Source organism: Martes martes (assembly GCF_963455335.1).
Source record: "Martes martes genome assembly, chromosome: 4".
Classification (NCBI taxonomy): domain Eukaryota; kingdom Metazoa; phylum Chordata; class Mammalia; order Carnivora; family Mustelidae; genus Martes; species Martes martes.
In genome coordinates this window covers 99,385,877-99,412,173 of record NC_137891.1, presented here as the reverse complement: position 1 = coordinate 99,412,173, position 26,297 = coordinate 99,385,877, and the positions used below count along the sequence as shown (strand labels likewise).

Here is a 26,297-nt window from a genome sequence, read left to right as displayed (position 1 = left end):
TACTATCACCATTATTCTCATTCGTTGTCTGTCTTTTGACTGTTAATTCCTCTCGAACCTGTGGTAGGGATCTGTCACCAGCCCAGTGGCAGGCCTGGGGAGGGATTGGGAATGGAGGTCTGGGCAGCGGGAATCCTAGAACGTCGGTGCGGAGGAGGGCGCTGGGTGGGGCCCACCTCCTTCGGTGCGGCTAGCATCGCCGCTTTAAGGCGGCGGCGGCGCGAGCAGGTCTATGGTAATAAGCCGCCGCCACCGCGGCTGCCGCCGCCGCTCTGCAGAGCTCGCCAGCCCGCCGGGGAGGCGAGGGATCGTGGGGCTGGGCCCTTGGCCGCGGCGACAGCAGCAGTCGCGGCGGGGACGCGGGGCGCGAGCGGGCGGCGCGGGGCCGTCGAGGAGGGCCGGGGTCCGGGTGCGTAGCTACGCGGACGCAGGTGGGCCATCCCGTGGGGGCGAAGGGGGCACCTCGGGGCTCGGGGAGTCGGCAGGGCCAGGGGCGCGCGGGGCCCGCGGGCGCAGGTGGCGAGAGCCGGGCGCGCAAGTGGAGGCGCAGCGCCAGCCCGCTGTGGTCGGGGTGACCCGGGCGCGGGCCGGGAGCGGTGCGAGCCCGGGTGCGTCGGAGGGCTCAGCGCCGGGCCCCGCCGAGGCAGCGAGGCGCAGGCCCCGAGGGGCGCTCGAGTGGCCCCCGGGGACCGGCGCCCCGGCCCGGGCATGAGGCGCGGCGGGGCCGGCTGGAGCCGGAGGAGGAGCCGCCGCCGCCGCTGACCCGGCCGGCCGGGAGCAGGGAGAGATGCAGAGCCGGGCAGCCCGCGCCCCCCTTCCAACGCCACTGCCGCCGCCGCCGCTGCCGCCGCCGCTGTTGCTGCTACTGTTGCTGCTGCTGCCGCCACTGCTGGGAGACCAAGTGGGGCCCTGTCGTTCCCTGGGGCCCGGGGGACGTGGCTCCTCAGGGGCCTGTGCCCCCGTGGGCTGGCTCTGTCCAGCCTCAGCTTCCAACCTCTGGCTCTACACCAGCCGCTGCAGGGATGCAGGGACAGAGCTGACTGGCCACCTGGTGCCCCACCACGACGGTCTCAGGGTCTGGTGTCCAGAATCCGGAGCTCACATCCCTCTGCCGCCAGCCCCTGAAGGCTGCCCATGGAGCTGTCGCCTCTTGGGCATTGGAGGCCACCTCTCCCCACAGGGCAAGCTCACCCTGCCCCAGGAACACCTGTGCTTAAAGGCTCCACGGCTGAGATGCCAGTCCTGCAAGCTGGTGCAGACCCCAGGGCTCAGGGCAGGGGAAAGGTCAACAGAAGAGTCCATGGGCGGGCGTCGGAAAAGGAATGTGAATACAGCCCCCCAGTTCCAGCCCCCCAGCTACCAGGCCACAGTGCCTGAGAACCAGCCAGCTGGAACCCCGGTGGCATCCCTGCGGGCCATTGACCCAGATGAGGGTGAGGCAGGCCGGCTTGAGTACACCATGGATGCCCTCTTTGATAGCCGCTCCAAACATTTCTTCTCTCTGGACCCAATCACTGGCGCTGTAACCACAGCGGAAGAGCTGGATCGGGAGACCAAGAGCACCCACGTCTTCAGGGTCACGGCGCAGGATCACGGCATGCCCCGACGCAGTGCCCTGGCCACACTCACCATTTTGGTGACTGACACCAATGATCACGACCCTGTTTTCGAGCAGCAGGAATACAAGGAGAGCCTCAGGGAGAACCTGGAGGTTGGCTATGAGGTGCTCACTGTCAGAGCTACAGACGGCGATGCTCCTCCCAATGCCAATATTCTGTACCGCTTGTTAGAGGGGCCTGGAGGCAGCCCCTCAGAAGTCTTTGAGATTGACCCTCGCTCTGGGGTGATCCGAACCCGTGGCCCCGTGGATAGGGAAGAGGTAGAATCCTATCAGTTGACAGTGGAGGCAAGCGACCAGGGTCGGGACCCGGGACCACGGAGTGCCACAGCTGCTGTGTTCCTGTCTGTGGAAGATGACAATGACAATGCCCCTCAGTTCAGTGAGAAGCGCTATGTGGTCCAGGTGCGTGAGGATGTGACCCCGGGGGCCCCAGTACTCCGCATCACAGCCTCGGATAGAGACAAGGGCAGTAACGCTCTGGTGCACTATAGCATCATGAGTGGCAATGCTCGGGGACAGTTCTATCTGGATGCCCAGACTGGGGCTCTGGACGTGGTGAGCCCTCTTGACTATGAGACAACCAAGGAGTATACCCTCCGGGTTCGGGCACAGGATGGCGGCCGCCCCCCGCTTTCCAACGTCTCTGGCCTAGTGACAGTGCAAGTCCTGGATATCAATGACAATGCCCCTATCTTTGTCAGCACGCCCTTCCAGGCTACTGTGCTAGAGAGTGTCCCCTTAGGCTACCTGGTTCTCCATGTCCAGGCCATCGATGCTGATGCAGGTGACAATGCCCGCCTGGAATACCGCCTTGCTGGGGTTGGACATGACTTCCCCTTTGCCATCAACAATGGCACAGGCTGGATCTCTGTGGCAGCTGAGCTGGACCGGGAAGAGGTGGATTTCTATAGCTTTGGAGTAGAAGCTCGGGACCATGGCACCCCAATGCTCACTGCTTCAGCCAGTGTCAGCGTGACGATCCTAGACGTCAACGACAACAACCCCACCTTCACCCAACCAGAGTACACGGTGAGACTCAATGAGGATGCGGCCGTGGGCACCAGTGTGGTGACGGTGTCGGCTGTGGACCGTGATGCCCACAGTGTCATCACCTACCAGATCACCAGCGGCAACACCCGCAACCGCTTTTCCATCACCAGCCAGAGTGGTGGTGGTCTGGTGTCACTTGCCCTGCCGTTGGACTACAAACTTGAGCGGCAGTATGTACTAGCGGTCACGGCCTCTGACGGCACGCGGCAGGACACGGCACAGGTGGTAGTGAATGTCACGGATGCCAACACCCATCGTCCGGTCTTTCAGAGCTCCCACTACACGGTGAACGTCAATGAGGATCGGCCCGCTGGCACCACGGTGGTGCTCATCAGCGCCACAGATGAGGACACAGGTGAGAATGCCCGCATCACCTACTTTATGGAGGATAGTATCCCCCAGTTCCGCATTGATGCCGACACAGGGGCTGTCACCACCCAGGCTGAGCTAGACTATGAGGACCAAGTGTCCTATACCCTGGCCATCACCGCCCGCGACAATGGCATTCCCCAGAAGTCTGACACCACCTACCTGGAGATCCTGGTGAATGATGTGAATGACAACGCCCCACAGTTCCTGCGTGACTCCTACCAGGGCAGCGTCTATGAGGATGTGCCCCCCTTCACCAGTGTCCTGCAGATCTCAGCCACTGACCGTGACTCTGGCCTTAATGGCAGGGTCTTCTACACCTTCCAAGGGGGCGATGATGGAGATGGTGACTTCATCGTAGAGTCCACATCAGGCATCGTGAGAACGCTTCGGAGGCTAGACCGTGAGAACGTGGCCCAGTACGTTTTGCGGGCATATGCGGTAGACAAGGGGATGCCTCCAGCCCGCACGCCCATGGAAGTGACGGTCACCGTGTTGGATGTGAATGACAATCCACCTGTCTTCGAGCAGGACGAGTTTGATGTGTTTGTGGAAGAGAACAGCCCCATTGGCCTGGCTGTGGCCCGCGTCACAGCCACTGACCCCGACGAAGGCACCAATGCCCAGATCATGTACCAGATCGTGGAGGGCAACATCCCTGAGGTCTTCCAGCTGGACATCTTCTCTGGGGAGTTGACTGCCTTGGTGGACTTGGACTATGAGGACCGGCCCGAATACATCCTGGTCATCCAGGCCACGTCGGCTCCCCTGGTGAGCCGGGCCACAGTCCACGTCCGCCTGCTTGACCGCAATGACAACCCACCCGTGCTGGGCAACTTTGAGATCCTTTTCAACAACTATGTCACCAACCGCTCAAGCAGTTTTCCTGGAGGTGCCATTGGCCGCGTGCCTGCCCATGACCCTGACATTTCAGACAGCCTGACCTACAGCTTTGAGCGGGGGAATGAACTCAGCCTGGTCCTGCTCAATGCCTCCACAGGCGAGCTGAGGCTGAGCCGGGCACTGGACAACAACCGTCCTCTGGAGGCCATCATGAGCGTGCTGGTGTCAGGTAAGGAAGGGCCCAGGTGGCATTGGGTGGGGGTGGCCCCTGGGGGAGGGCCTGGGCAGCTGTCCAAGGAGGAACCGCTGACCCACCTCTCTGCCCAGTGCCTGGCACAGAGGTTGAGGGGCCAGAGCAGCTTGGGAAGGAGCCCTAGGAATCCTGGGGCCCCACCTGCCGCCCCAGGCTGGGCTGGGCTGCTTTGGTTGGCTGCCCCCTGCCTACCACCGTGTGACGTGGCAGGGGAAGTGTTGCGAGGCTGCCCCTAGCTACAGCTGCCAAGATTGTGAAAAAAGGCACGTGGAGAACTGGGGGGCCAGGAGAGCTGGGGGAGGGGTAGAGAGGGCTGTGATGTGTGTGTGTGGGAGGGGGAGGTGAGCTGCCCCCTCAGCACCCCTTCATGCCCAGCAGGGTATTCCTGTGATCTCATAACAGCCTTCTGACAGAGCGGAGGGTGCTGGGGCACAGGGTTGCTGCCAAGGGGTCAGGACCCTGCAGTCGGGCCTCTTCTGGCCCCTTCTGGCTCCCGGCTGAGCCCCAGACTGGCTGAGGGGGACTTTGTCTAGTGCATTCTTTTCCCTCCAGGCAGAAAGAGCCTGGCCTGGCTACCCCTTCAGAGCTCCAGCAGGAAGTGAAGCCAGAGCTCATTGTCTCTGTCCAAACAGACCCCACTGTCAGAGGCCACCGTTCGGGGTCCAGCTTGGGGGAGGGGCTGCAGTGAAGCCAGGGGCAGGCTGAGGCCTCCTGGGCCCCCTTGCCACCCCACGAGCTGTTTTGGGGTTGCTGGGCCTTCTTTGCTGGCTGTGACCAGTCTGGGCTCAGGGACTGGGGTGTGGGACAAGGATGAGCCAGGGGACTGGTGGCCTTTGAGGGTAGAGCCCCCTGCTCTTGTGGGGAAAGAACAGAGTCCTGGGGCGTGGGATCCTGGCCAGGACCCAGGCTGGGCATTCCTGCTGCTTGGCCAAGCGCTCAGTCTGCAGACTCCCTGGACAGAGGGCTGGGGGAGGAGAGTTGAGTGGGGGCAGCATTCTGTCTTCGTCAGCTATGGGGAGTGGGAAGGAGGGGGCCAGCCCCAGGTTGCTGAGTCCCTTCCCCAAGCTTGGGAACCACTGGCACCCCCATGAGGGCCCCTTCTTAGGGGCCCCCCCCGCAGATGGATGGGCCAGGGTTCCCCACTTCAGACACATCAGGGAGGGATAGAAGAGAAGAGTCTGGCACTTTTGTCACCCCAGAAAGTCTGGGCCTGGAGGGGAATGAGAGGCATGTGGGATGCAGCGTGTGATTCAGCCCCCTCCCCGCTCTGGGTCCTTCCCGGACAGGTGCCTCCCCTGCCCCACTCTTCAGGTGGCCCTGGGAACCCAGGCATGTGAGCTTTTAGAGGTCATGGACAAGGTTTTGTGCCTCTTGAAGCTTCAGTTTCCCTCCAGGAGCAAGTGAAGGGCTGGAGTTCCTGGATCTTTTATCCTTCTCTGTGCTGGGAGAAGTAAGCAGCCAGGAGGGATGGAAAAGAAGGGGCTTTTCCTCTTGTCCTCCCCACAGCCTGTCCTAGGTGAGAGTAGCAGGACACTGAGGAGGCCCCGCCCACCCTGCAGGCTCCTACCAGGACAGAGCCCCTGAGGATAGCTCCCCTAGAACAGAAGGGAAGGCCTCAGGCTGGCCCTCTAGCCCTGGCCCCATCCTGTCCCCTCGGCCCTGACCCTTGGAGGCAGTCACCACGGCAACCCCAAAGTTCAGGGAGGCTGGGGTGAGGGGAATTGACTCCCACTGCCCCTTTGTTTCCCTTCTCTTGTTCTTTGTCTCTCTTTCTTTCCCGCCCCTGCCCCTGCCCCTGCCCATGGGGGCCCTCCTGCTCTGCCCCTCTCTGTGGCCCTCTCCTGATCTCCTGTGCGGCTCTCTCCTCCTTTCCCAGTTTCTCCATTGCTGGCTTTTTTCCTGGATCTTTGTTTTCCTCTGTTCAGTCTCCACGTTTGTGCCTCTCTGCCTTCCCCCTCTCTTGTTCCCTGGGGCTGAAGCTGCCCCAGCTCTGGCTGGATGGCTCTCCTGAAGCCCCAGTTCTCCCTGCCTCTTTCTTACTCTCCTGGGACACACAGGAGCTCCTGTGCATGGTCCAGTCAGCTCCCAGAGCGGCAGATCCTATCCAGGCCTATGGCTTCCACTGGCATATCTGCCAGGGGAGAGAGTCTTGGAGTCTGATTCTGCCACAGTCTGGGACCTGGGACCCCTGTTCCCACCTTGCCTGGGCACCTGAGGGGTGACCCAGGTCAAGGCAGGGGAGAGGAACAAAGAGCAAGGATTGAGCAGTACGTTGATTGCTGGGGATGGGGGACCACAGAGGAGGGGGCAGGTGGCCACAGATGGTAGACCAGATGGGAAGCAACGAGACACATTGGGTGAGGGGCACGGGCGGGGCCTGGGACTGCCGAGGGGAGGCACAGGGAGGAGCGCTTGTTCCCAGGGCTGAGTGCTGGTGAGGTTTCTTTCGTTCATGTGCTTTGACTGCCTCCTCCCTTCCCTAATCAGTTAGGGGCACTGTGTAGATTCTTGGGCCACTTTCTGCCTGGAGTGATTATCCCATCAAGGAATCAATGGGCAGAGGCACCAAGTACACAAGAGGCCTGTGCCAGCTCCATACCCCAGTGCAGGGTAGTCTGAAAGGGAGGAAAGCAGAGCCTGAGGTCACGATCTGGCAGGCTTCCTGGAGTAGGTGAGCTTGGGGAGGTGAGAGAAGTAGGAGGACTGTGGCGTGGTGTCTGGATAGGCCAGGTGGGAAGGCACAGAATGTTCGGTGGCTGTAGACAGGAATGGGAGGAGTGGGTAATGACAAGCAAGCTTGCTGGTGAGAGCTGCCGGGCTTCAGCAGTCTCAGGTGATGAGGTTGGAGGGCAGGTGGGTAGACTGAGAACGGGGCTTAGATGGGTCTCTGCCTTCAGCCTTCCCAGGCTCAACTGAGCTGCCTGGGGTAGTTAGCCACCTCAGATAGGTGTGGCATAGAAGCAGAATCTATTCCCAGCTTCCTCTCCTACTCCCACCCCACCCCAGAAATACCATCTCCTGACCCATTCCTGCCAGGGAGTCCTTTTCAACATCAACTCGGGACCCCTGCTGTCTTTTATTTTTTATTTTTTAAAAAGATTTTATTTATTTGAGACAGAATGTGAGAGAGGGAGCACAAGTTGGGGGGAGAGGTAGAGGGAGAAGCACACTTCCCGCTGAGCCAGGGGCCCGATATGGGGCTCGATCCCAGGACCTTGAGACCATGACCTGAGCCGAAGGCAGATGCTAATGACTGAGCCACCCAGGTGCACCCTCTGCCCCCACCCCACTGTGTGTTTTAAAGACCATTTCACTATGGAGCCATCAACATCTCATTATTTACTAAACACCTACTATGTGTAGGACATTGTAATAAATAAAAACAAGAATACCCTTTAGAGCCCTGCCAAGCCATTTCCCCCTCCCCACTGGCCTCCAGCTTTCATTTCAGAGCTAAACAAAATCCACTGCCATGTATATGTGCATTCAGGTGTGTACGGAATTTCTGGGCTTAGAGTGTGGGTGGAGTGAGACACTAGAGTGTGTTAGCACCTGGCTGTTTATAAGTGAGTGTGTGGCCCACAGGTGTGGCAGGCATTCGGGTGCAATGTGTGAGCCAAGTGGGCGATGAATAGCTGGAGGCCCAAGGCCAGAGGAGGGATCAGCCTAGTGGGGCTCTTCTGGGCTTTCAGATTGGAGAGCCACCCAACCCTGTCATCACTGCCCCCCACATCCCTCACAGAATCAGGCAACGGGTGCTGCAGCCTCTGGTAGGGTGGCTCAGCTGGATTTCCTGGGGTGAGCCCTCCCCCCCCGCCCCGGGGCATCTTCGGCAGCCTGGAGAGTTGGGCAGGAAGAATGCTTTGTGTGGGGCGTTGCTATGGGGATAGTAGGCCTGCGCCCAAGCAGCTATGGGGCTCAGTGGGAGGGGGACTGGGTGGCCCACTGACCCAGTTCACCCCCACTCTGCTTTGGTGGGGGAGGAGGGAGAACAGCCAGGGTCAGGGGTATGGTAGTGTTGAGATATAGAGGCGGAGGGGGCAGGATGATTGTTTTTGTGGGTATCTCATGGTGCTCTGGACCCTATAGACAGGTAAGACATAGGAAAATTGGGTTCTTGTGCAGGAAAGCCCAGTCTGGTATAAGGGAGCCAGACTCACAGCTTGGGCAGGGAAAAGGTGCACAAACATTAAAAAATGTACCATTCTTCACAACGGAGGGTTTTGGGAAAGTATGCCAAGAGAACTTCTGAAAATCAACTCCCTGTAAGTGTCTATGGGGGCTGATCCCTCAAGGTGTGACTTGTCTACAGGTGATATACATGTAGTTTCTTGGGCCCCTTTTGCCAATTAGAAAAGGGAGTCCATTGTGGCAACTGAGCAATGCAGGGGTGTGTGGGCTAGATCTTAGCTCCCCCTCCCTTCTCGAGGCGCTCCTGCCCAGTGCTAGGTCTATGGCTTGGCATCCCCACCCTCCCCAGCTCCACGTCAGGTACTGACCCATGTCATTTCTCTGCAGACGGCGTGCACAGTGTGACCGCCCAGTGCGCACTGCGTGTCACCATCATCACGGATGAGATGCTCACGCACAGCATCACACTGCGCCTAGAGGACATGTCGCCAGAGCGCTTCCTCTCGCCCCTACTGGGGCTCTTTATCCAGGCGGTGGCGGCCACGCTGGCCACCCCCCCAGACCACGTGGTGGTCTTCAACGTGCAGCGGGACACCGACGCCCCTGGCGGCCACATCCTCAATGTGAGCCTGTCTGTGGGCCAGCCCCCGGGGCCCGGGGGTGGGCCGCCCTTCCTGCCCTCTGAGGACCTGCAGGAGCGCCTGTACCTCAACCGCAGCCTGCTCACTGCCATCTCGGCTCAGCGCGTGCTGCCCTTCGACGACAACATTTGCCTGCGCGAGCCCTGCGAGAACTATATGCGCTGCGTGTCGGTGCTGCGCTTCGACTCCTCCGCGCCCTTCATCGCCTCCTCCTCCGTGCTCTTCCGGCCCATCCACCCCGTCGGAGGTCTGCGCTGCCGCTGCCCGCCTGGCTTCACGGGAGACTACTGCGAGACTGAGGTGGACCTCTGCTACTCACGGCCCTGCGGCCCCCACGGGCGCTGCCGCAGCCGTGAGGGCGGCTACACCTGCCTCTGCCGCGACGGCTACACAGGTGAGCTGGGGGCGGGGCCTGCAGAGCTGACACCATGGCGCAGGCGCAGACCTAGCCAAGGGCCCGGGCAGCTTCGTTCTTTCCAGAGTAAGGTAGAGGTTACCCTGGCCCTAGGCAGATCTGAATTGCTTTTCTACACCTGTTGGGGAGAAAGGAGGGGGGGAGCCCTTCTCAGAGTTCGCCCTCCACCCCCCATCTCAGGCAGCGCAAGTGATGTCTGCACCAGCTCTAGACGCAGCCCGCTTGGGTTTGTATTCCAGCTTTGCCACGAGTAGTTAGTTGCGTGACCTTGGGCAAATTACTGAATCTGTCTGTGTCTCTGTTATTTTCAAATGGAGATAATGAATCTACTTACATCATAACATGGTTGTAAGGATTAATTTAATTAACTTAATACATGTAAAGAGCTAGTCTTTGGAAGGTGTTGGCCGTGATTTAAGAGACCCCTGGCATCAGGTGACTTGTTCTGAGTCTCACCCCACAGCTTAACTAGCCCTGAAGTGGGGCCTGGGACCTGGTCTCCGCCATTGCTGAGAGTCACCTTTTGGGCTATAAGCAGTGGTTTCCTTCGCAGGCATTGAGGGGATGGCATAGAAGAAACTGGAGGGGTTTGGGTGCGGGGCAGGATTGTTTCAGAAGGTCGTTGTGCCTGAGTGACCCTGAGCAGAAGAGCTCCACTCCTGCCCAGGTGCTGGAAGAAGGGTGAGGCCTTCCCGTGGGCCTGTGACCTGGGTCTTTACACATCCCTTCCCCAGCCTCTCCCCGGGAGGCTCACTGCCTCTGCTTTGTGCTCCTGCTCCTGCCCCTCTGCAGGATCCTGCTTCTCCTCCGGACACCGCCTTCTCCTCTCCTCCTTGGGCCCTTCCTTCCCAGATGGTTCAGCCTTATTCTTTCTCCTTCACAGCCATGCCCACTGGCTCTGCCAGCAGTGGCAGGCAGACCCCACCGCCTTCCCTGCTGCATCTTCCTGCCCAGAACTTGCCAGACTTGACTCCTCTCAGCTGCTGCTGTGGGTGGGGGTGGAAAGGAGGGGAGGGCTTGGGGGATGGGAGGGGAGTCTTTGTCCAAGAGGATGGGGAGGGGGGCTTAGAGTAGGCGAACAACAGTTGCCATGGAAACAAGAGCCAGTCACTAGGCACAGGAGCTGAGAACCTATCTCTAGAATCTGGGAATGGGGAGGGAGAGAAAGGGGTGGATTTTCCATCTGATGTTGTTGGAATTTTCAGCTCCTCCACTAAAATCCTGGTCTGCTCCCAAGACTTCGTTCCCCGCTCTTTTGCATCTTCCAAGTGCACAGAGGGCCTCAGTCTGGACCCCAGGGCTCAGGGTGGGAGTTCTCTACCCCATTCCTGAGAGTCCCCAGCTTCACACCCCCCTCCCCAACTACCCCCCTCTCTCCACCCAGAACTCTGACAATCCAAGTGGAAGCCTAGTCTCATCCGCACTGAGGGAAACTGATCTTGGCTCCTGACAGGGACAAAAGCACCAGTGGGAGGGAGGGAGGAAGAGGGTTCGGCGCTAGCCCTGGTGTCCTGCAGGCTCTTTCCTCCAGGCACATTCACCCCTGTGGGAACAGAACACCTCCCGGCTTGTTCCGTAGCTGTGACACCAGAGGCTTACTAGGACTTGGGCCTTCTGACCAGGGGACCCAGCAGACCTGTGCGCTTGAGCCCCAAATAGGAGTACAGAAGGGCCTGGGAGCTCCAAGAACTTGCAGGGCAGCAGTATAGGGGAGGGTGGTGAGGATGCTTGGGAGAACTTGGGAGTGTTGACGGAGGTATGGCTGGACCCCGGGGAGGCATCCCAGTTCCCCTCCACCTTCTCGGGCACTTGGTTATTACCCTGCCTTTCCCCCTGCCCAGGTGAGCACTGCGAGGTGAGTGCCCGCTCAGGCCGTTGCACGCCAGGTGTCTGCAAGAATGGGGGCACCTGTGTCAACCTGCTGGTGGGTGGCTTCAAGTGCGACTGCCCGTCTGGAGACTTCGAGAAGCCCTACTGCCAGGTGACCACACGCAGCTTCCCTGCCCGCTCCTTCATCACCTTCCGTGGCCTGCGCCAGCGCTTCCACTTCACCCTGGCCCTCTCGTGAGTGGCTGGGCACTGGGTGGGGGTGGTGGTGGTGAAGGAGGGCGGTGGGAGCCTGGGGTGTCTCCCCTTCTACAGACAGAGTGAGAGGTCAGGCAGCGAAAGTGCTGGGAGCAGGTTGTTGGCAGAGCCAGGTCGGCACTTTGAGTTGCCTGTGCAATGTGCCAGCAGCCCTTCCTCACCCACTGGGGTCACTGACCACTCCTCCTACCCACTTTCAAGGGTGGGGAGCCATGGGGTCAGGGGTCTGGTTTCAGATCCGGTGTGGGCTCATCGTCCACACTTGAGCTCCATGGCCCATGGAGCCAAGCACCACGGTGTCAGCCCTTTGGAGGGTTCTGCGTAGGATCAGGGGCTAGTTAGGTGGCTGGAGTGTTTGGGATTAGGTAGGTGCCCCATTCCCTGCCCCCTACCCTCAACTACCACTCAGGTTCGCCACCAAGGAGCGTGATGGGCTGCTGTTATACAACGGACGCTTCAACGAGAAGCATGACTTTGTGGCCCTCGAGGTGATCCAGGAGCAGGTCCAGCTCACCTTCTCTGCAGGTGACCCCGTTTGCTGCATGTCCTTGTCCATCTCCCAAAGGCCCTAGGTCTCTTGGCCCCTGATCCCAAGTCACACACACACCTCCCCCCAGCCAAACCTGGGTCCAGTCCCAACCATGAGTACACCCATTCCCAGCCCTCATCTGCTGTCCCAGCTCACCTGGGTCCTTTCCCCAGGGGAGTCGACCACCACCGTGTCCCCATTCGTGCCTGGAGGGGTCAGTGATGGTCAGTGGCACACGGTGCAGCTGAAGTACTACAATAAGGTGGGTGTCAGAGGGGGTCAGGGAGTCAGTGGCTTCTATCCTTGCCTCAGGTGTTCAGACTGAGGTGGTGCTTTATCCAGGGGCGGGGGGGCTTGTCATGGCACTTCTGGCTGAAAGGGAGGGAGGTGGGTGGGTTGGGCCATTCCCCTTTTACCACTGTGTGGTGCTCGATGCTCCATGTCCTATTAGACAGGTATGGACTCCAGTCACTGTTGAGGAAGGCAGGTAAGCACGTAGGTCCTGTGAGCACACTGAATGTGCATGTGTGTATACACTCACACACGTGTGTACAAAGGGGTGTTTGCAGGTGCTGGTGTCTCGGTGCCTGGCCCGTGAACCTTGTGAGCTTCTTGTTCATGGTTCCCCTTGTCTGCCATCTCTGTCCGCAGCCACTGTTAGGGCAGACGGGGCTCCCGCAGGGCCCATCGGAACAGAAGGTGGCTGTGGTGACTGTGGATGGCTGTGACACGGGGGTGGCCCTGCGCTTTGGAGCTGTCCTGGGCAACTACTCCTGTGCTGCCCAGGGCACCCAGGGGGGCAGCAAAAAGTGAGTGGGGTGTGGGGAGGACTGGGGCATGGGGTGCAGTGTGGGACCAGGTAGGGAGGGCAGGTTGAGGTGGTGGGCCTGAGGGGGCCTGGAAATGGAAACCAATCCAGGTGAAGGCCCTCCCTCCCCTTGCTTTCCTTAGCCCCTGCTCAGCCTTCTACAGGGGTTTGGGGAGGGGGGTGGAAGCGGCAAGAATAGAGGATTAGAGCAGCGTCTGGAGGGTGGGTATGAGGTGAGGTGAGAGCAGCTCCAGGTTGGGGTGCCTCCCTTCCCCTGTGCTGTTCTTCAGGGACCCTTGGGCTCTTGGTCTCCCTGGCCTGGTGGCAGGGAGAGGGGAGAAGGAAGAGCCAGAAGTCTCCCCATTTTTGCTCCTCCAGGTCTCTGGACCTGACAGGGCCCCTGCTGCTGGGTGGGGTCCCCGACCTGCCCGAGAGCTTCCCGGTCCGCACTCGGCACTTTGTGGGCTGCATGAGGAACCTGCAGGTGGACAGCCGGCATGTGGACATGGCTGACTTCATTGCCAACAATGGCACTGTGCCTGGTATGGGAGCCTGGGGCAGGGGCCAGGCCTGGAGCCTGGGGTGGAAAGGAGGGCTGTGCTGGTATGGGGACGTGCTGGGGGTTTCAGAGGCCCCTCCGGCCGCAGGTTTCCAGTTTGGAGCCCCGAGGGAGCCCCTTTCTCTCCCTTCTAGGCTGCCCTGCCAAGAAGAACGTATGTGACAGCAGTACTTGCAACAACGGGGGCACCTGTGTGAACCAGTGGGACGCATTCAGCTGCGAGTGTCCTCTGGGCTTCGGGGGCAAGAGCTGTGCCCAGGGTAGGAGAGGCTGCCAGCAGCGGCCAAGGCCTGAGAGCTGTCGACAATGCTGGGAACGCTGGCAGGGTCGGGGAAGGCACTGGGCAGGGCCCAGCCAAGCTGGGCTGTGGGCGGAAAAGCGTGTCTGGGCAGAGCCCTGAGAGGGTAGCTCTGGAGACAAAGGGCCCAGTCAGAGGCAGGCCTGGGCACAGTGTGGGGCAGGCCCCGGACAGGTAAATGTTCTGGAGGGCGGGGCCGGCTCGGGGCGTGGGCACTGGGAGAGGCAGTGCCCTACCTCCAGCGGAGCCTGCCCCTCTGAGCATCACACCCCTTGGGGCACTTGGCCACTCCACCCTCAGAGTCTGCCTTTATCTGCCTCCCCAGAAATGGCCAACCCACAGCGCTTCCTGGGCAGCAGCCTGGTGGCCTGGCACGGCCTTTCGCTGCCCATCTCCCAGCCCTGGCACCTCAGCCTCATGTTCCGCACACGTCAGGCCAACGGTGTCCTGCTGCAGGCTGTCACCAGGGGGCGCAGCACCATCACCCTGCAGGTGAAGCAGGGAGGGGTAGGGGGCAGGCGGGCCCTGAGCTGGGCCCTGATAGCCTCCGGGGCTGGTCTTAGAGGGCTGGGCGGGGTCTTTCCTTTCTCCAAGCCAGAAGCAGCTCCGTCCACTTGTTGGATCACTGCTGCCATCTATTGGCCGCAAGGGAAATAATGCCTTTTCCTCTGGGGCCTTAGCGATGCCAGAGGATGGGTTTGGTGGTCCAGCAGAAGGGCAGTGCGCTGGAAGAGCCGATGAAGGCAGGCTGCTGACCCTTTTTTCTTTTCTTCTGGTGAAGCTAAGGGAAGGCCACGTGGTGCTGAGTGTGGAGGGCACAGGGCTCCAGGCCTCATCTCTCTGGCTGGAGCCAGGCCGGGCCAACGACGGCGACTGGCACCATGCACAGCTGGCACTAGGAGCCAGTGGGGGCCCCGGCCATGCCATCCTGTCCTTCGACTATGGGCAGCAGCAGGCGGAGGGCAACCTCGGGCCCCGGCTGCATGGGCTGCACCTGAGCAACATTACCGTCGGGGGAGTGCCGGGGCCGGTCGGTGGCGTGACCCGTGGCTTCCGGGGCTGTTTGCAGGTGGGCGGCCTCCTCTGCCTTCCCCTCCTCTCCATCAGGAGGCCTGCTTCACAGAGGGCCAACATTGCTTGTGTCCCTCCCAGGGTGTGAGGGTAAGCGAGACGCCCGAGGGGGTTAGCGGTCTGGACCCTAGCCGCGGGGAGAGCATCAATGTGGAGCCAGGCTGCAGCCTGCCAGACCCCTGTGACTCGAACCCGTGTCCTGCCAACAGCTACTGCAGTGATGACTGGGACAGCTATTCCTGCAGCTGTGATCCAGGTGTGCCAGGCGCCCAGGGAAATGAGCAGGTGGGCGGGTCCCGGGGTCTCACTTCAGCTCTGCTGTGTGACCCAAGGCCAATCACATGACCTCTCTGAGCCGTGTCTCCTGCACTACAAAGCTGTGGCCAGCCTCTAGGGTTCTCAGGTGGAAGGTGGCGGAGTGAGAGCAGGTTTAAACAAAGTGCCAGGGAAGGGTAGGGATTGACCCTCTGTCATCTTTACGGTCCCAGGTTACTATGGTGACAACTGTACTAATGTGTGTGACCTGAACCCATGTGAGCATCAGTCTGTGTGTATCCGAAAGCCCAGCGCCCCCCATGGCTACACTTGCGAGTGTCCCCAAAATTACCTTGGGCCATATTGTGAGACCAGGTGAGTGGACCCAGAAGTGCAGCAGCCTGTCCCTGGGGTGTGGGAGGGGGTCCCTCAGAGCACCGGGAACTGGGTTGAACTACAGCCACTGTCAGAAGGGTCACACGAGGCTGCAGCAGGCGGGCATGGCAGAGGGAGCTCATGTCTGCCTGGGCCCCTCTCTGCAGGATTGACCAACCTTGCCCCCGAGGCTGGTGGGGACACCCCACGTGCGGCCCGTGCAACTGTGACGTCAGCAAAGGCTTCGACCCAGACTGCAACAAGACAAGCGGCGAGTGCCACTGCAAGGTGACTGCCCTGACCTGGGCCTCCACATGGCTGTCTGGGCCCGTGAGGGAAGGCAGTGGGGAAAGCCTTCCCACAGAGAGCTCAGGGCTATGTGCTCTTGCTAAGAGGGGGGATACAGGCAGCCACGTGCTCTTCTGTGTCTGCTGTTTGGGGGGACCCGAGACCTGTACTTTACCATGGAGCTCTAGGCCAGCTGTACTGGCTGTTTGCAGCCCACTCTGACTGGTTGGTGTCTTATTGATGGGCTACCCTGCAAATTTTTACTAGTTAAATTTTTTTTTTTTTTATGATTTTGTTTTTGCAAGAGAGAGAGTGTGTGAGAGTGAGCCCGTGTGCACAGGAGTAGGGGTAGGGGCAGAGGGAGAAGCAGGCTGCTGCTGAACAGGGAGCCCGATGTGGGGCTTGATTCCAGGACCCTGGGATCATAATGTGAGCTGAAGGCAGACACTTAACTGACTGAGCCACCCATGGGCCCCTAAATATTTTGAATACTGCTCCTGGGGGGATCTAAAGTCAGCGAGCCTCTCTCTAGAGGGGCCACAGCCTAAAAGACCCATGAGCATCCCAGAGAGACAGAGCGTGAGCCAGTGATCCATGTTGTCTGTCCTCCCTCTCAGGAGAACCACTATCGGCCCCCGGGCAGCCCCACCTGCCTCCTCTGTGACTGCTACCCCACGGGCTCTTTGTCCCGCGTCTGTGACCCTGAGGATGGCCAGTGTCCATGCAAGCCAGGCGTCATTGGGCGCCAGTGTGACCGGTGTGACAACCCCTTTGCTGAGGTCACCACTAATGGCTGTGAAGGTAGGATTCCCACGATGGGTCGGTGGCTCTCCTGCTGTGCGCCAGGCCAGGAGCACGGGCTGGTTGCAGGCCTGAGGCTGCTGAGGGAGGGCCGGAAGCCCAAGCACAGCTCCAGGGGGGCAGCTGCTTCTGGGTGACCCTGTGTACTTCCTTGCAGTGAATTACGACAGCTGCCCACGGGCCATCGAGGCTGGGATCTGGTGGCCCCGTACTCGCTTCGGGCTGCCTGCTGCTGCCCCCTGCCCCAAAGGCTCCTTCGGTAGGTGCTGGAAGCCTAGAATGTGATATTGTGGACTCAGCCTCTCATCCCTGGGATGAGGGTGGGAAGCCCCTGGCTGCAAATCCCGGGACCTCTCTGTGGTCTCCAGGTCCTGGAGACTCCATGTCCCTTCCTTCCTTGGTGCTGTGTTCCTTTGCTCCCAGTTGCCGGGATAAGGGGCACCTCTATCTTGAACTCTTATCAACAATGCTGACAAAGCTGCAGCGTGCCTGCCATGGGGATGGATTCTAGAGATTCGAAGAGGAATCACACAGCATTCCCATCTGCAGCTCACGCCCTGGATTGGGAGTCTTGCCACTCACAAGGAAGGCAGTCTGGGGGTTAGGGGCTGTCGGGTATAAGATCCCCCCAGGATAGGGGTTGGTGCTGGTCCTTGGATCGATGATAATCAGAGTTCATAAGCAGAGAGCGGCAGGGAGCCCAGACTGATAGCAGCATAGGGGCTGCGATGCTGGGGTCTTGAGGGGAACACACACCCCGTGCTCCTGGAGTCCTCCCTCGGGCCAATCTGGCAGAGGTCTGGGCTCTAGTGTTCTCCAGAGTTGTCTTCCTCTTCTGAGCTGGGCTGGAGGAGGGCAGGGCCCTTGTTGGCTTATTCCTGTCTCTGGCCCATGAGGTGCTGGACCCCAGGGACTCGGGCAGGTCCTGGAAGCCTCCTGTATCTCTCCTGAGGCCTGCCCTCTGGGCTTCCTCCCCCCAGGGACCGCCGTGCGCCACTGTGATGAGCACAGGGGGTGGCTCCCCCCAAGCCTTTTCAACTGCACGTCGGTCACCTTCTCAGAGCTGAAGGGCTTTGTAAGTGAATCTCTTCATCGCTAGCTCCTCTCTCCCCTCCCTGCTGCCGGCTTTGAGAGAGGGGCTTCTGAAACTCCAGGCCCTGCCTCCCGGGGCCTCCATACGGAGTGGCCACTTCTCCCCTTTCCTGAGGCCCTTTTATTCCTGAGTTCCAGCTCTGTCCTCCTGTGCTGACCTCCCTTGCTCCCTGTCCTGTCTGGCTCCATCCTAGGCTGAGCGGCTGCAGCGGAACGAATCGGGCCTGGACTCTGGGCGCTCCCAGCGACTGGCCCTGCTTCTGCGCAATGCCACGCAGCACACGGCAGGCTACTTTGGCAGCGACGTCAAGGTGGCCTACCAGCTGGCCACACGGCTGCTGGCGCACGAGAGCGCCCAGCGGGGCTTTGGGCTGTCCGCCACACAAGATGTGCACTTCACCGAGGTGGGGCTTGGATGGGGCAGGGCTGGCTGGTTAGATGGGGGTCATGGTGAGTGAGCCTGTTCCTGGGGCAACTTGGGGGCCACCCCTGCCTTTGGGGAGGGACCTCCCCACTGGCCTGAGGCCTCCAGGAGCTCTCTTGAGCCGTGGAATTTAGAGTATCTCTTTCTAGCTCTTTTTCTAGTAAGGTGCTGATAAAAACTAATGTTTGTATTGGGGCCTGGTGTAACCAGGCTCCTCCGCGCAGAGGCCCTGCCCACTGTGCCACAGTGGGGAGAGGTCAGCCTCTAATACCTGGGTGGGGGTCCAGGCCCAGGGCCCAGAAGCCCTTAGCTACAGAAGGAGGAGAGTAGGTCTGAGGGAGGGGCATGGTTCGGATGGGCCGCCCTGGCTGGTCTAGGCACAGGTGTGCCAGGTGGCAGGGATGCGAAAGCCCCGGGTTATAGCACCGTGACCACGCCCACCCTAGAACCTGCTGCGGGTGGGCAGCGCCCTCCTAGACGCAGCCAACAAGCGGCACTGGGAGCTGATCCAGCAGACGGAGGGCGGCACAGCCTGGCTGCTCCAGCACTACGAGGCCTACGCCAGCGCGCTGGCCCAGAATATGCGACACACCTACCTGAACCCCTTCACCATCGTCACGCCCAACATTGGTGAGCCTGGGTCAGGGTGGGGCTTGTGCACAAACCCCCGGGCACGGCCTGCTGGGTTGGGTGCCCACCTGCCTGGCCAAGGGTCTGAACTGTGATCCTCTCCCCAGTCATCTCTGTGGTTCGCTTGGACAAGGGGAACTTTGCTGGGGCCAAGCTGCCCCGCTATGAGGCGCTGCGCGGGGAACGGCCCCCAGACCTTGAGACGACAGTCATTCTGCCTGATTCTGTCTTTCGAGGTCAGTGGGGAGCTGCAGTGGGGGTCGGGAGCCCGGCTGGGGCATCTGTGCAGGGCCCAGCTGAGTGTACAGTGTCCTGATCCTAGAAACACCAACCGTGGTCCGGCCCGCGGTCCCTGGAGAGGCCCAGGAGCCTGAGGAGCTGGCCCGGCGTCAGCGGCGGCACCCGGAGCTGAGCCAGGGTGAGGCTGTGGCCAGTGTCATCATCTACCGCACCCTGGCTGGGCTGCTGCCCCATAACTATGACCCAGACAAGCGCAGCCTGAGGTGAGCGGCCAAAGACATGAGGATGGGGTGGGGATGCAGGGCGGGTGAGTGCGGGAGCATGAGAGAGGCCAGGGCTGGGGGTATCCCCCAGCATTGCGGGGTGTCCCCTCAGCCACCAGATGGCCCTAGTGACTGTATGCCTACCTGTTCCTCATCAGAGTCCCCAAACGGCCGGTCATCAACACGCCCGTGGTGAGTATCAGCGTCCATGATGACGAGGAGCTGCTGCCCCGAGCTCTGGACAAGCCGGTCACCGTGCAGTTCCGGCTGCTGGAGACAGAAGAACGCACCAAGCCCATCTGTGTCTTCTGGAACCATTCCATCCTGTGAGCCTGCGCTGGACTTTGGGCAGAGAGCCAGGCCCCTGGGTGCCTTCCTCTCTTCATCTCCTGACCCTGCCTCCCCTCCCGCAGGGTCAGCGGCACTGGTGGCTGGTCCGCCCGAGGCTGTGAGGTCGTCTTCCGTAACGAGAGCCATGTCAGCTGCCAGTGCAACCACATGACGAGCTTCGCCGTGCTAATGGATGTGTCCCGGCGGGAGGTTAGACCCCCCAGTGGGGGGCTGGGGGGCCAGGGGCATGCATGGAGCTAGGGGTGGGGGCCCAGGGCTCTGGGCTGGATGCTCAGGCCCGGCCCTTCCTAACTCTTCTGGCTCCCCTGCCCTGCAGAATGGGGAGATCTTGCCGCTGAAGACACTGACCTATGTGGCCCTAGGGGTCACCTTGGCTGCCCTGCTGCTCGCCTTCCTCTTCCTCACGGTCCTGCGTGCCCTCCGCTCCAACCAGCATGGCATCCGACGGAACCTGACTGCTACCCTGGGCCTGGCGCAGCTGGTCTTCCTCCTAGGAATCAACCAGGCTGACCTCCCTGTAAGATCTCTTTCCCTACCCAGAAACCATCCACAGCTCGCAATCCTCCCCAGCTCCCTAGGAGTCCTGCCTGGCTGTCTGCCCCAGTCCCTTCGGCAGCAGCAGCTCCGATGAGCTCAGCCCCACACCCAGCCCACGGTTTCCTGTTCTCGAGCTCCCCCTCACTTCCCCGGCACCTCTCTCTGGCCCAGACTTCCCGAAGTACCACCCAACACCCCGGCCCTCCCTGTCTGCCTAATAAGTTAGAATCCATGCCCTGGGAGTGCCCTGGTCACTGACCTGGCATGGCTGGGCCCCCAGTTTGCTTGCACAGTCATTGCCATCCTGCTGCACTTCCTGTACCTCTGCACCTTCTCCTGGGCCTTGTTGGAGGCCCTGCACCTGTACCGGGCGCTCACCGAGGTGCGCGACGTCAATGCTGGCCCTATGCGCTTCTACTACATGCTGGGCTGGGGCGTGCCCGCCTTCATCACAGGTACCCCCACCCCATTCCCGGTCTGAGGCTCTACATTTCCAAGCCCGGGGTCAACCTTCGTGCCATGTTCTCTCCACCCACGCCCCTGTGCCCCAGGCCGAGTCCCCCTCTCAGCCCCTGATGCTGCCCACCAGGGGCTGGGCTCCCCGTCCTGGGGCAGGGACACAGGGTGGGTGGAGCCCTTCATCCCCTGCACCTGGCCCCATGAGCCCACGTGACCCCTGACTGATTCCCAAGGCCCTATCACTGCTTCCCCTGCTGTTGTCACCGTACCCCCAGGTCTAGCTGTGGGCCTGGACCCTGAGGGCTATGGGAACCCGGACTTCTGTTGGCTGTCCATCTACGACACGCTCATCTGGAGTTTTGCTGGTCCTGTGGCGTTCGCAGTCTCAGTAGGTGTCAGAGAGTGGGCTGAGGGCCAGCCAGCTGCGTGTGTCCTCAGGGTGCCCTTCAGGAGTGGTGTAACTGCTGGGCCCCCGTGGGGTGGGGTAGTTGCTGTCTGTCCCCTGATGATGCCCCTCCTCAATCTCTTGCCCCACTAGATGAGTGTCTTTCTGTACATCCTGGCGGCCCGGGCCTCCTGTGCTGCCCAGCGGCAGGGCTTCGAGAAGAAAGGCCCCGTGTGAGTATGGGGTGTGGGTGCCTGGGCAGTGGGCAGTGGGCTGGCGGCAGTGCAGGGGGCCTCCGGGCCGGGCTCATAGCCCCTCCTCTCCAGCTCAGGCCTGCGGCCCTCCTTTGCCGTCCTCCTGCTGCTGAGCGCCACGTGGCTGCTGGCACTGCTGTCTGTCAACAGTGACACCCTTCTCTTCCACTACCTCTTTGCTGCCTGCAATTGTGTCCAGGTGCCTGGCCGTGCCCCGTGGAGGTGGGGGGTGGGACCTGGCTGTGGGGGGCCCAGACAGGCACTTAGCTTCTGCCTGTTGCCTGCCAGGGCCCCTTCATCCTCCTCTCCTACGTGGTGCTTAGCAAGGAGGTCCGGAAAGCGGTCAAGTTTGCCTGCAGCCGCAAGGCTAGCCCTGACCCTGCACTGACTACCAAGTCCACCCTGACCTCGGTGAGGGGGCCAGGGGCCGGGGACGTGGAGGGCTCTGGGGCCGGGAGGAAGAGGCAGGAGCCCCAAAGAGCTCGTTCTCTGTGCTTTGTGCCCCACTCTTTCTTCACTCCAACATCCTTTCTCGGGAGGAGGAAGGGCTGGGGAAATGGTATGTGTGGCCCGGGAAGAGCAGGATTTGGGGCTGGCAAGGAGGGTTTGACTCAAGAGAAGATGGGAGTGAAGCTAGGAAGAACAAGGCCAGGAAGGGGCCAAGACGAGTGATGCAGTCACGGGTACCCAACGTCTGAGAATCCCTGGTGCATCTTGGTAAATTTTGTGTCTCCCAACACACTCTTGGGAGATCATTCCTGGTACCAGTTTTTACCAGGTAGCCGTCTCGTGGAGCTGAGTCCGGGGTGCTTAGGGTACACAGGTCTGGCACAGCTAGGTCAGAGCTACATCCACTACCAGGCCCTGATATGGGGTTGTGCGTGGCTGAGAGATGGGTCCTCTCTCCTCCAGAGCTGGGCATGTGGGAGGTAGACCTTAGGGCAAGCTCCCTCGGCCCTTCCACTCCCCATCCTGGGGCCACCCCATCCTGCTCCCCCACTTATTGACCACTCCGTTCCCTGCCTAGTCCTACAACTGCCCCAGCCCCTATGCAGATGGGCGGCTGTACCAGCCCTACGGAGACTCAGCCGGCTCTCTGCACAGTGCCAGCCGCTCGGGCAAGAGTCAGCCCAGCTACATCCCCTTTCTGCTGAGGTGAGTGTTGGGGTTTGGGGCATCGGCAAGGGGCTCAGAGCACCACGCATGCTGGAGGCCAGGCCAGCCACCTGCTGGGAGTCGTATAGCACACAGAGGGCTGACACGCGTGACAACTTAAATTAGAAGCAGGAGGGGCTCAGGGCAGGAACTGGGAACCCGGAGAGAGAGAAAAGAATGGGACACTGGGCAAGGGGCTGGGCTGAGCCCTCCAGCGTGGTCTTGTCTTCTCAGGGAAGAGTCCACACTCAACCCCGGCCAAGGGCCCCCCGGCCTGGGGGACCCAGGCAGCCTATTCCTGGAAGGTCAAGACCAGCAGCATGGTGAGAAAGGAAGCTCATGCTGGCCAGTCGGGGGGCAGCTGCCTGGCTTTTGCAGAAGGCGTGCAGAGGCAGATGGGTCAGCTCTGATCTCTTCCCTGTCTCCCAGACCCTGACACAGACTCTGACAGTGACCTATCCCTGGAAGATGACCAGAGTGGCTCCTATGCCTCTACTCACTCATCAGACAGCGAGGAGGAGGAAGAAGAGGAGGAAGAAGGGGCCGTCTTCCCTGGAGAGCCGGGCTGGGACAGCCTGCTGGGGCCTGGCACCGAGAGACTGCCCTTGCACAGTACCCCCAAGGGTGGGCCAGAGCCAGGGCTGTGGCCTTTGCAGGGGCAGTGGGAGGGCAGAGAGCCAGGGACTCCTGGGGTGGTGACTTTCCTAGTTGTCTGCCTTCTCTGGGCCTTATCTACATCCTTTCTCCACCAGATGGGGGCCCAGGGCCTGGGAAGGCCCCCTGGCCAGGAGACTTTGGGACCACAGCAAAGGAGAGTAGTGGCAATGGGGCCTCTGAGGAGCGCCCGTGGGAGAATGGAGATGCCCTGCCTCGGGAGGGGTCCCTTGGCCCCCTTCCAGGCCCCTCTGCCCAACCTCACAAAGGTGAGTGGGGCATTCCTGGCTGCCATGGTCCCCCATTTGGCAGCCTCCCACCTCACATTTGCCCTGTGGCTGGTAGGGCTCTCTAGGGCAGCTCCCTGACCCACCACCTGCTCCTCATGGCGCCTGCCCCCCTACCCCGGCCCACAGGCATCCTCAAGAAGAAGTGTCTACCCACCATCAGTGAGAAGAGCAGCCTTTTACGGCTACCCCTGGAGCAAGGCACAGGGTCTTCTAGGGGCTCCTCAGCCAGCGAGGGCAGCCGGGGCGGGCCCCCTCCCCGCCCTCCTCCCCGGCAGAGTCTCCAGGAGCAGCTGAACGGGGTCATGCCCATCGCCATGAGTATCAAGGCGGGCACAGTGGATGAGGACTCGTCGGGCTCCGAGTGAGTGGGGATGGCTGGGTGGGACAGGGGGCAGCCCCACAGAGGCCCTGGCTGAGCTCAGAGCCACTTCCAGGCCTCCCCAGGCTGCTCTGGCCGGCAGTCGGGGAACCAATGGGTTGGTGTAGCCCAGCTCCCTTACTGTGACGTGCCCGCAAACCATGGGGGCCGGTGGGGTCAGCTCAGCCTGCATCAGGCGAAGTGAGGGAGGGTGGGGAGCTGGGGGTTGCTTTCCTGTTTCCTTCTCCTGGTGGAAGCTTCTCACTGTCTTCTCTGCTCCAACTAACCCCCTGTCTGCCTTTTCTGTCACTTTCCTTTCCTGCCTCTCCAGATTTCTCTTCTTTAACTTCCTGCATTAACCCTGGGCCGGTGGTTCCTACACCCTGCGGCTCCCTTACCTTCCCCAGCTGCACTCATGCCCCACTCCTGTCTTGTGCTTTATCCTGCCCCTGCTCCCCACCGCCTGCCCGCAGCAGCGACGAAACGTCCATCTGAGGAGCCTGGGCCTTGCCGGGAGGGGCACCCACCCCACCCAAGGCCATCTAGTGCCAACTCCCTCCCCCACCATCCCCTTCACTGCACTTTGGACCCCTGGGGCCAACATCTCCAAGACAAAGTTTTTCAGAAAAGAGGAAAAAAAGAATTTAAAAAAGGATCTCCACTCTTCATGACTTCAGGGATTAATTTTTTTTATATGCTGGAAACTGAATCCCCTTTCCCTTCCCAAAGAGGATAGGACCTCCCAGGATACTTCCCAGCCTCTCCTCAGTTTCCCATCTGCTGTGCCTCTGGGAGGAGAGGGACTCTCGGGGGGCCTGCCCCTCATTTGCCATCACCAAAAGGAAAGGACAAAGCCACATGCACCCAGGGCATCGAGCCCTGACGGCTGCACCCCGGCGGGCCTCAGTGTGGTGAGGGCGTCAAGGTCAAGGGCACTCCTCACCCTGCCTGTGCTGCCCCTCCCAGGAACTGAAAAAGGCCCGTCCGGAGAGGGGGCAGAAGGACTCCGTGCCCCCGGACCCCCAAATGCTGCATGAACACATTTTGAGGGGAACCCGTGCCCCTGGGTGGAGGCCGGGCCACCCCAGCCCCTCTCCTTTCCCTGGACTCTGGCCACGTGCTACAGCCCAGGCGTTTGCTCAGTTCGCTGACCCAAAAGTGCTTCATTTCCCTGCCTGACCCGCCCGGGGAAGGCCAGTCACGTGTTCAGTTGCGCTTCTTTGCTGTGGTGTGGGTGGGACAGGGAGGAAGAGTAAGGCCGGGGCTGGCTCAGTTGCCCCCAGAAGTCTCAAGCACAGGTCTCAAGTCCGGGTTCTGGTGTCCACGCAGCCACCCCCACAAGATCAGACAAATCCCATTTTGTCTGATTACTGCGGCCTCTGAGATGTGTTCTATTTTTAACCCCTTTTCGGAATTGGCTCTCTTCTTCAAAGGACCAGGTCCTGTTCCTCTTTCTTCCCCTTCTCCCACGCCCATCCTAAGCTCCCTGCGAAGAGAGAGTTAATATATATTTTTATTTATTTGCTTTTTATGTCGGGATGGGTTCATGTCCGGTCCCAGGGGGTCTGATGTGGCCATGACAGGTCAGGTGGGTACCCAGCATTCCTGGCATGGGGGGGTTGAGGCCCTTTCCCTCGCTCCAGGCTCTCATCTCTTGCCTCCTCTCCTCCTGCTATCCCAGTTTTGCCAACCACTGTTCATTTGAGTTACCGTGTATGCTGAGCATGTATTCCCCACTTGTCACTGACTTTCTTCTGGAGCAGGTGGCTAGAAAAAGAGGCTATGGGTGGGAAAAAAAAATGTTCCTGTTTCTCACGTGTAAGGCTGGTTGCTCAGTTTTCTGCCATGGATTCTCCCCCTGAACCCTCCCCTCAGCAATTCCTACAAAGGGTTAAAAATTTAACTGGTTTTTAACTACTGATGACTTGACTTAAAAAATACAAAGATGCTGGATGCTAACTTGATACTAACCATCAGATTGTACAGTTTGATTGTTACTGTAAATACAGTAGGGTTTTGTGTTTGTTTTTTTTCATTTCCCCATACCACTGAATAAACTGTCGTTCTGTGCGGGTTGAGCACCATCATCTTGTTTCTGTGGGGTGTCCTGTGCTTCTGGAGCGAGGCTCTGGAAAACACGAGCAGGCAGGGCCCTGGGAGGGCAGAGGTCAGGGGACTCGGATGTCACTTGGCCAGTGAGCTAGCCTTGCCACCAGCACCCCATCGGTGCTCTCCAGATAGCCTCATCAGCACAGAGCCCATGTCCTGGTGTGTCCAAGGAAGATGTGGCAGGCGGCAGGAGGGTATCCTTTTATCAGGACAGGAGGGACACATTTTCAGTGGAGCGGCTGCAAAGAGCAGGCAGGTTTCCAGTCCAGCCCCTCAGGGCTGAGTCCTGGGGTCAAAATTCGGGAGACAGGGAGGGCAGAGTAGCTGAGTGGCTCAGTGACGACGTACCCTTCTGACTCCACTCCTCTGGGTCATTGTGTGTGTTTTCCCATTAGAAATGGAGCAACAATTCACATTCAAGCCACCTACGTGCTCTGCAACATTTTTTCTGTTGGCGTTTTTCTGTTTTCCAAGGCTCTGGTCAGCAAACTAGCTGGGGAGTTAACACGGGGGCCATAGAGGATAGTGATGAAGAGCACAAACCTTGGAACCAGACCCAGTGACTTAAGCTCTCTGAGCCTTAGTTTCTCTGCCTGCAAAATGAGGATGACAACAGCATCCGCCTAATTGAGCTTTTATGAGAATTAAATGAGTTAACACATGTAAAGTGCTTAGAACAGTTCACAGTGCATAGTAAGAGGCCA

General features: G+C 60.3%; 1 protein-coding gene across 2 annotated transcripts; it reads left to right on the top strand.

Moving 5' to 3' along the window:
* Window positions 1-787: 787 nt before the first annotated feature.
* CELSR2 (cadherin EGF LAG seven-pass G-type receptor 2) lies at window positions 788-25,564 on the top strand (the record flags this gene model as incomplete). Of its 2 annotated transcripts, none has more annotated exons than XM_080802262.1 (34): window positions 788-4,112; window positions 8,655-9,302; window positions 11,165-11,387; window positions 11,818-11,933; window positions 12,111-12,199; window positions 12,589-12,746; window positions 13,124-13,287; window positions 13,439-13,564; window positions 13,928-14,094; window positions 14,384-14,671; window positions 14,755-14,929; window positions 15,162-15,303; window positions 15,471-15,591; window positions 16,209-16,392; window positions 16,550-16,651; window positions 17,373-17,467; window positions 17,679-17,888; window positions 18,355-18,538; window positions 18,646-18,774; window positions 18,861-19,041; window positions 19,200-19,367; window positions 19,455-19,581; window positions 19,709-19,909; window positions 20,210-20,384; window positions 20,664-20,776; window positions 20,927-21,006; window positions 21,100-21,226; window positions 21,316-21,438; window positions 22,055-22,182; window positions 22,417-22,505; window positions 22,612-22,806; window positions 22,935-23,105; window positions 23,253-23,487; window positions 23,958-25,564. In XM_080802262.1, 34 exons carry the CDS (start codon window positions 788-790, stop codon window positions 23,977-23,979), a joined length of 8,781 nt encoding a protein of 2,926 aa, XP_080658388.1. In that variant the 3' UTR covers window positions 23,980-25,564. The 2 variants fall into 2 exon arrangements, with proteins under 2 accessions (XP_080658388.1, XP_080658387.1); XM_080802261.1 differs by having other exon boundaries at window positions 23,816-25,564.
* Window positions 25,565-26,297: the final 733 nt, after the last annotated feature.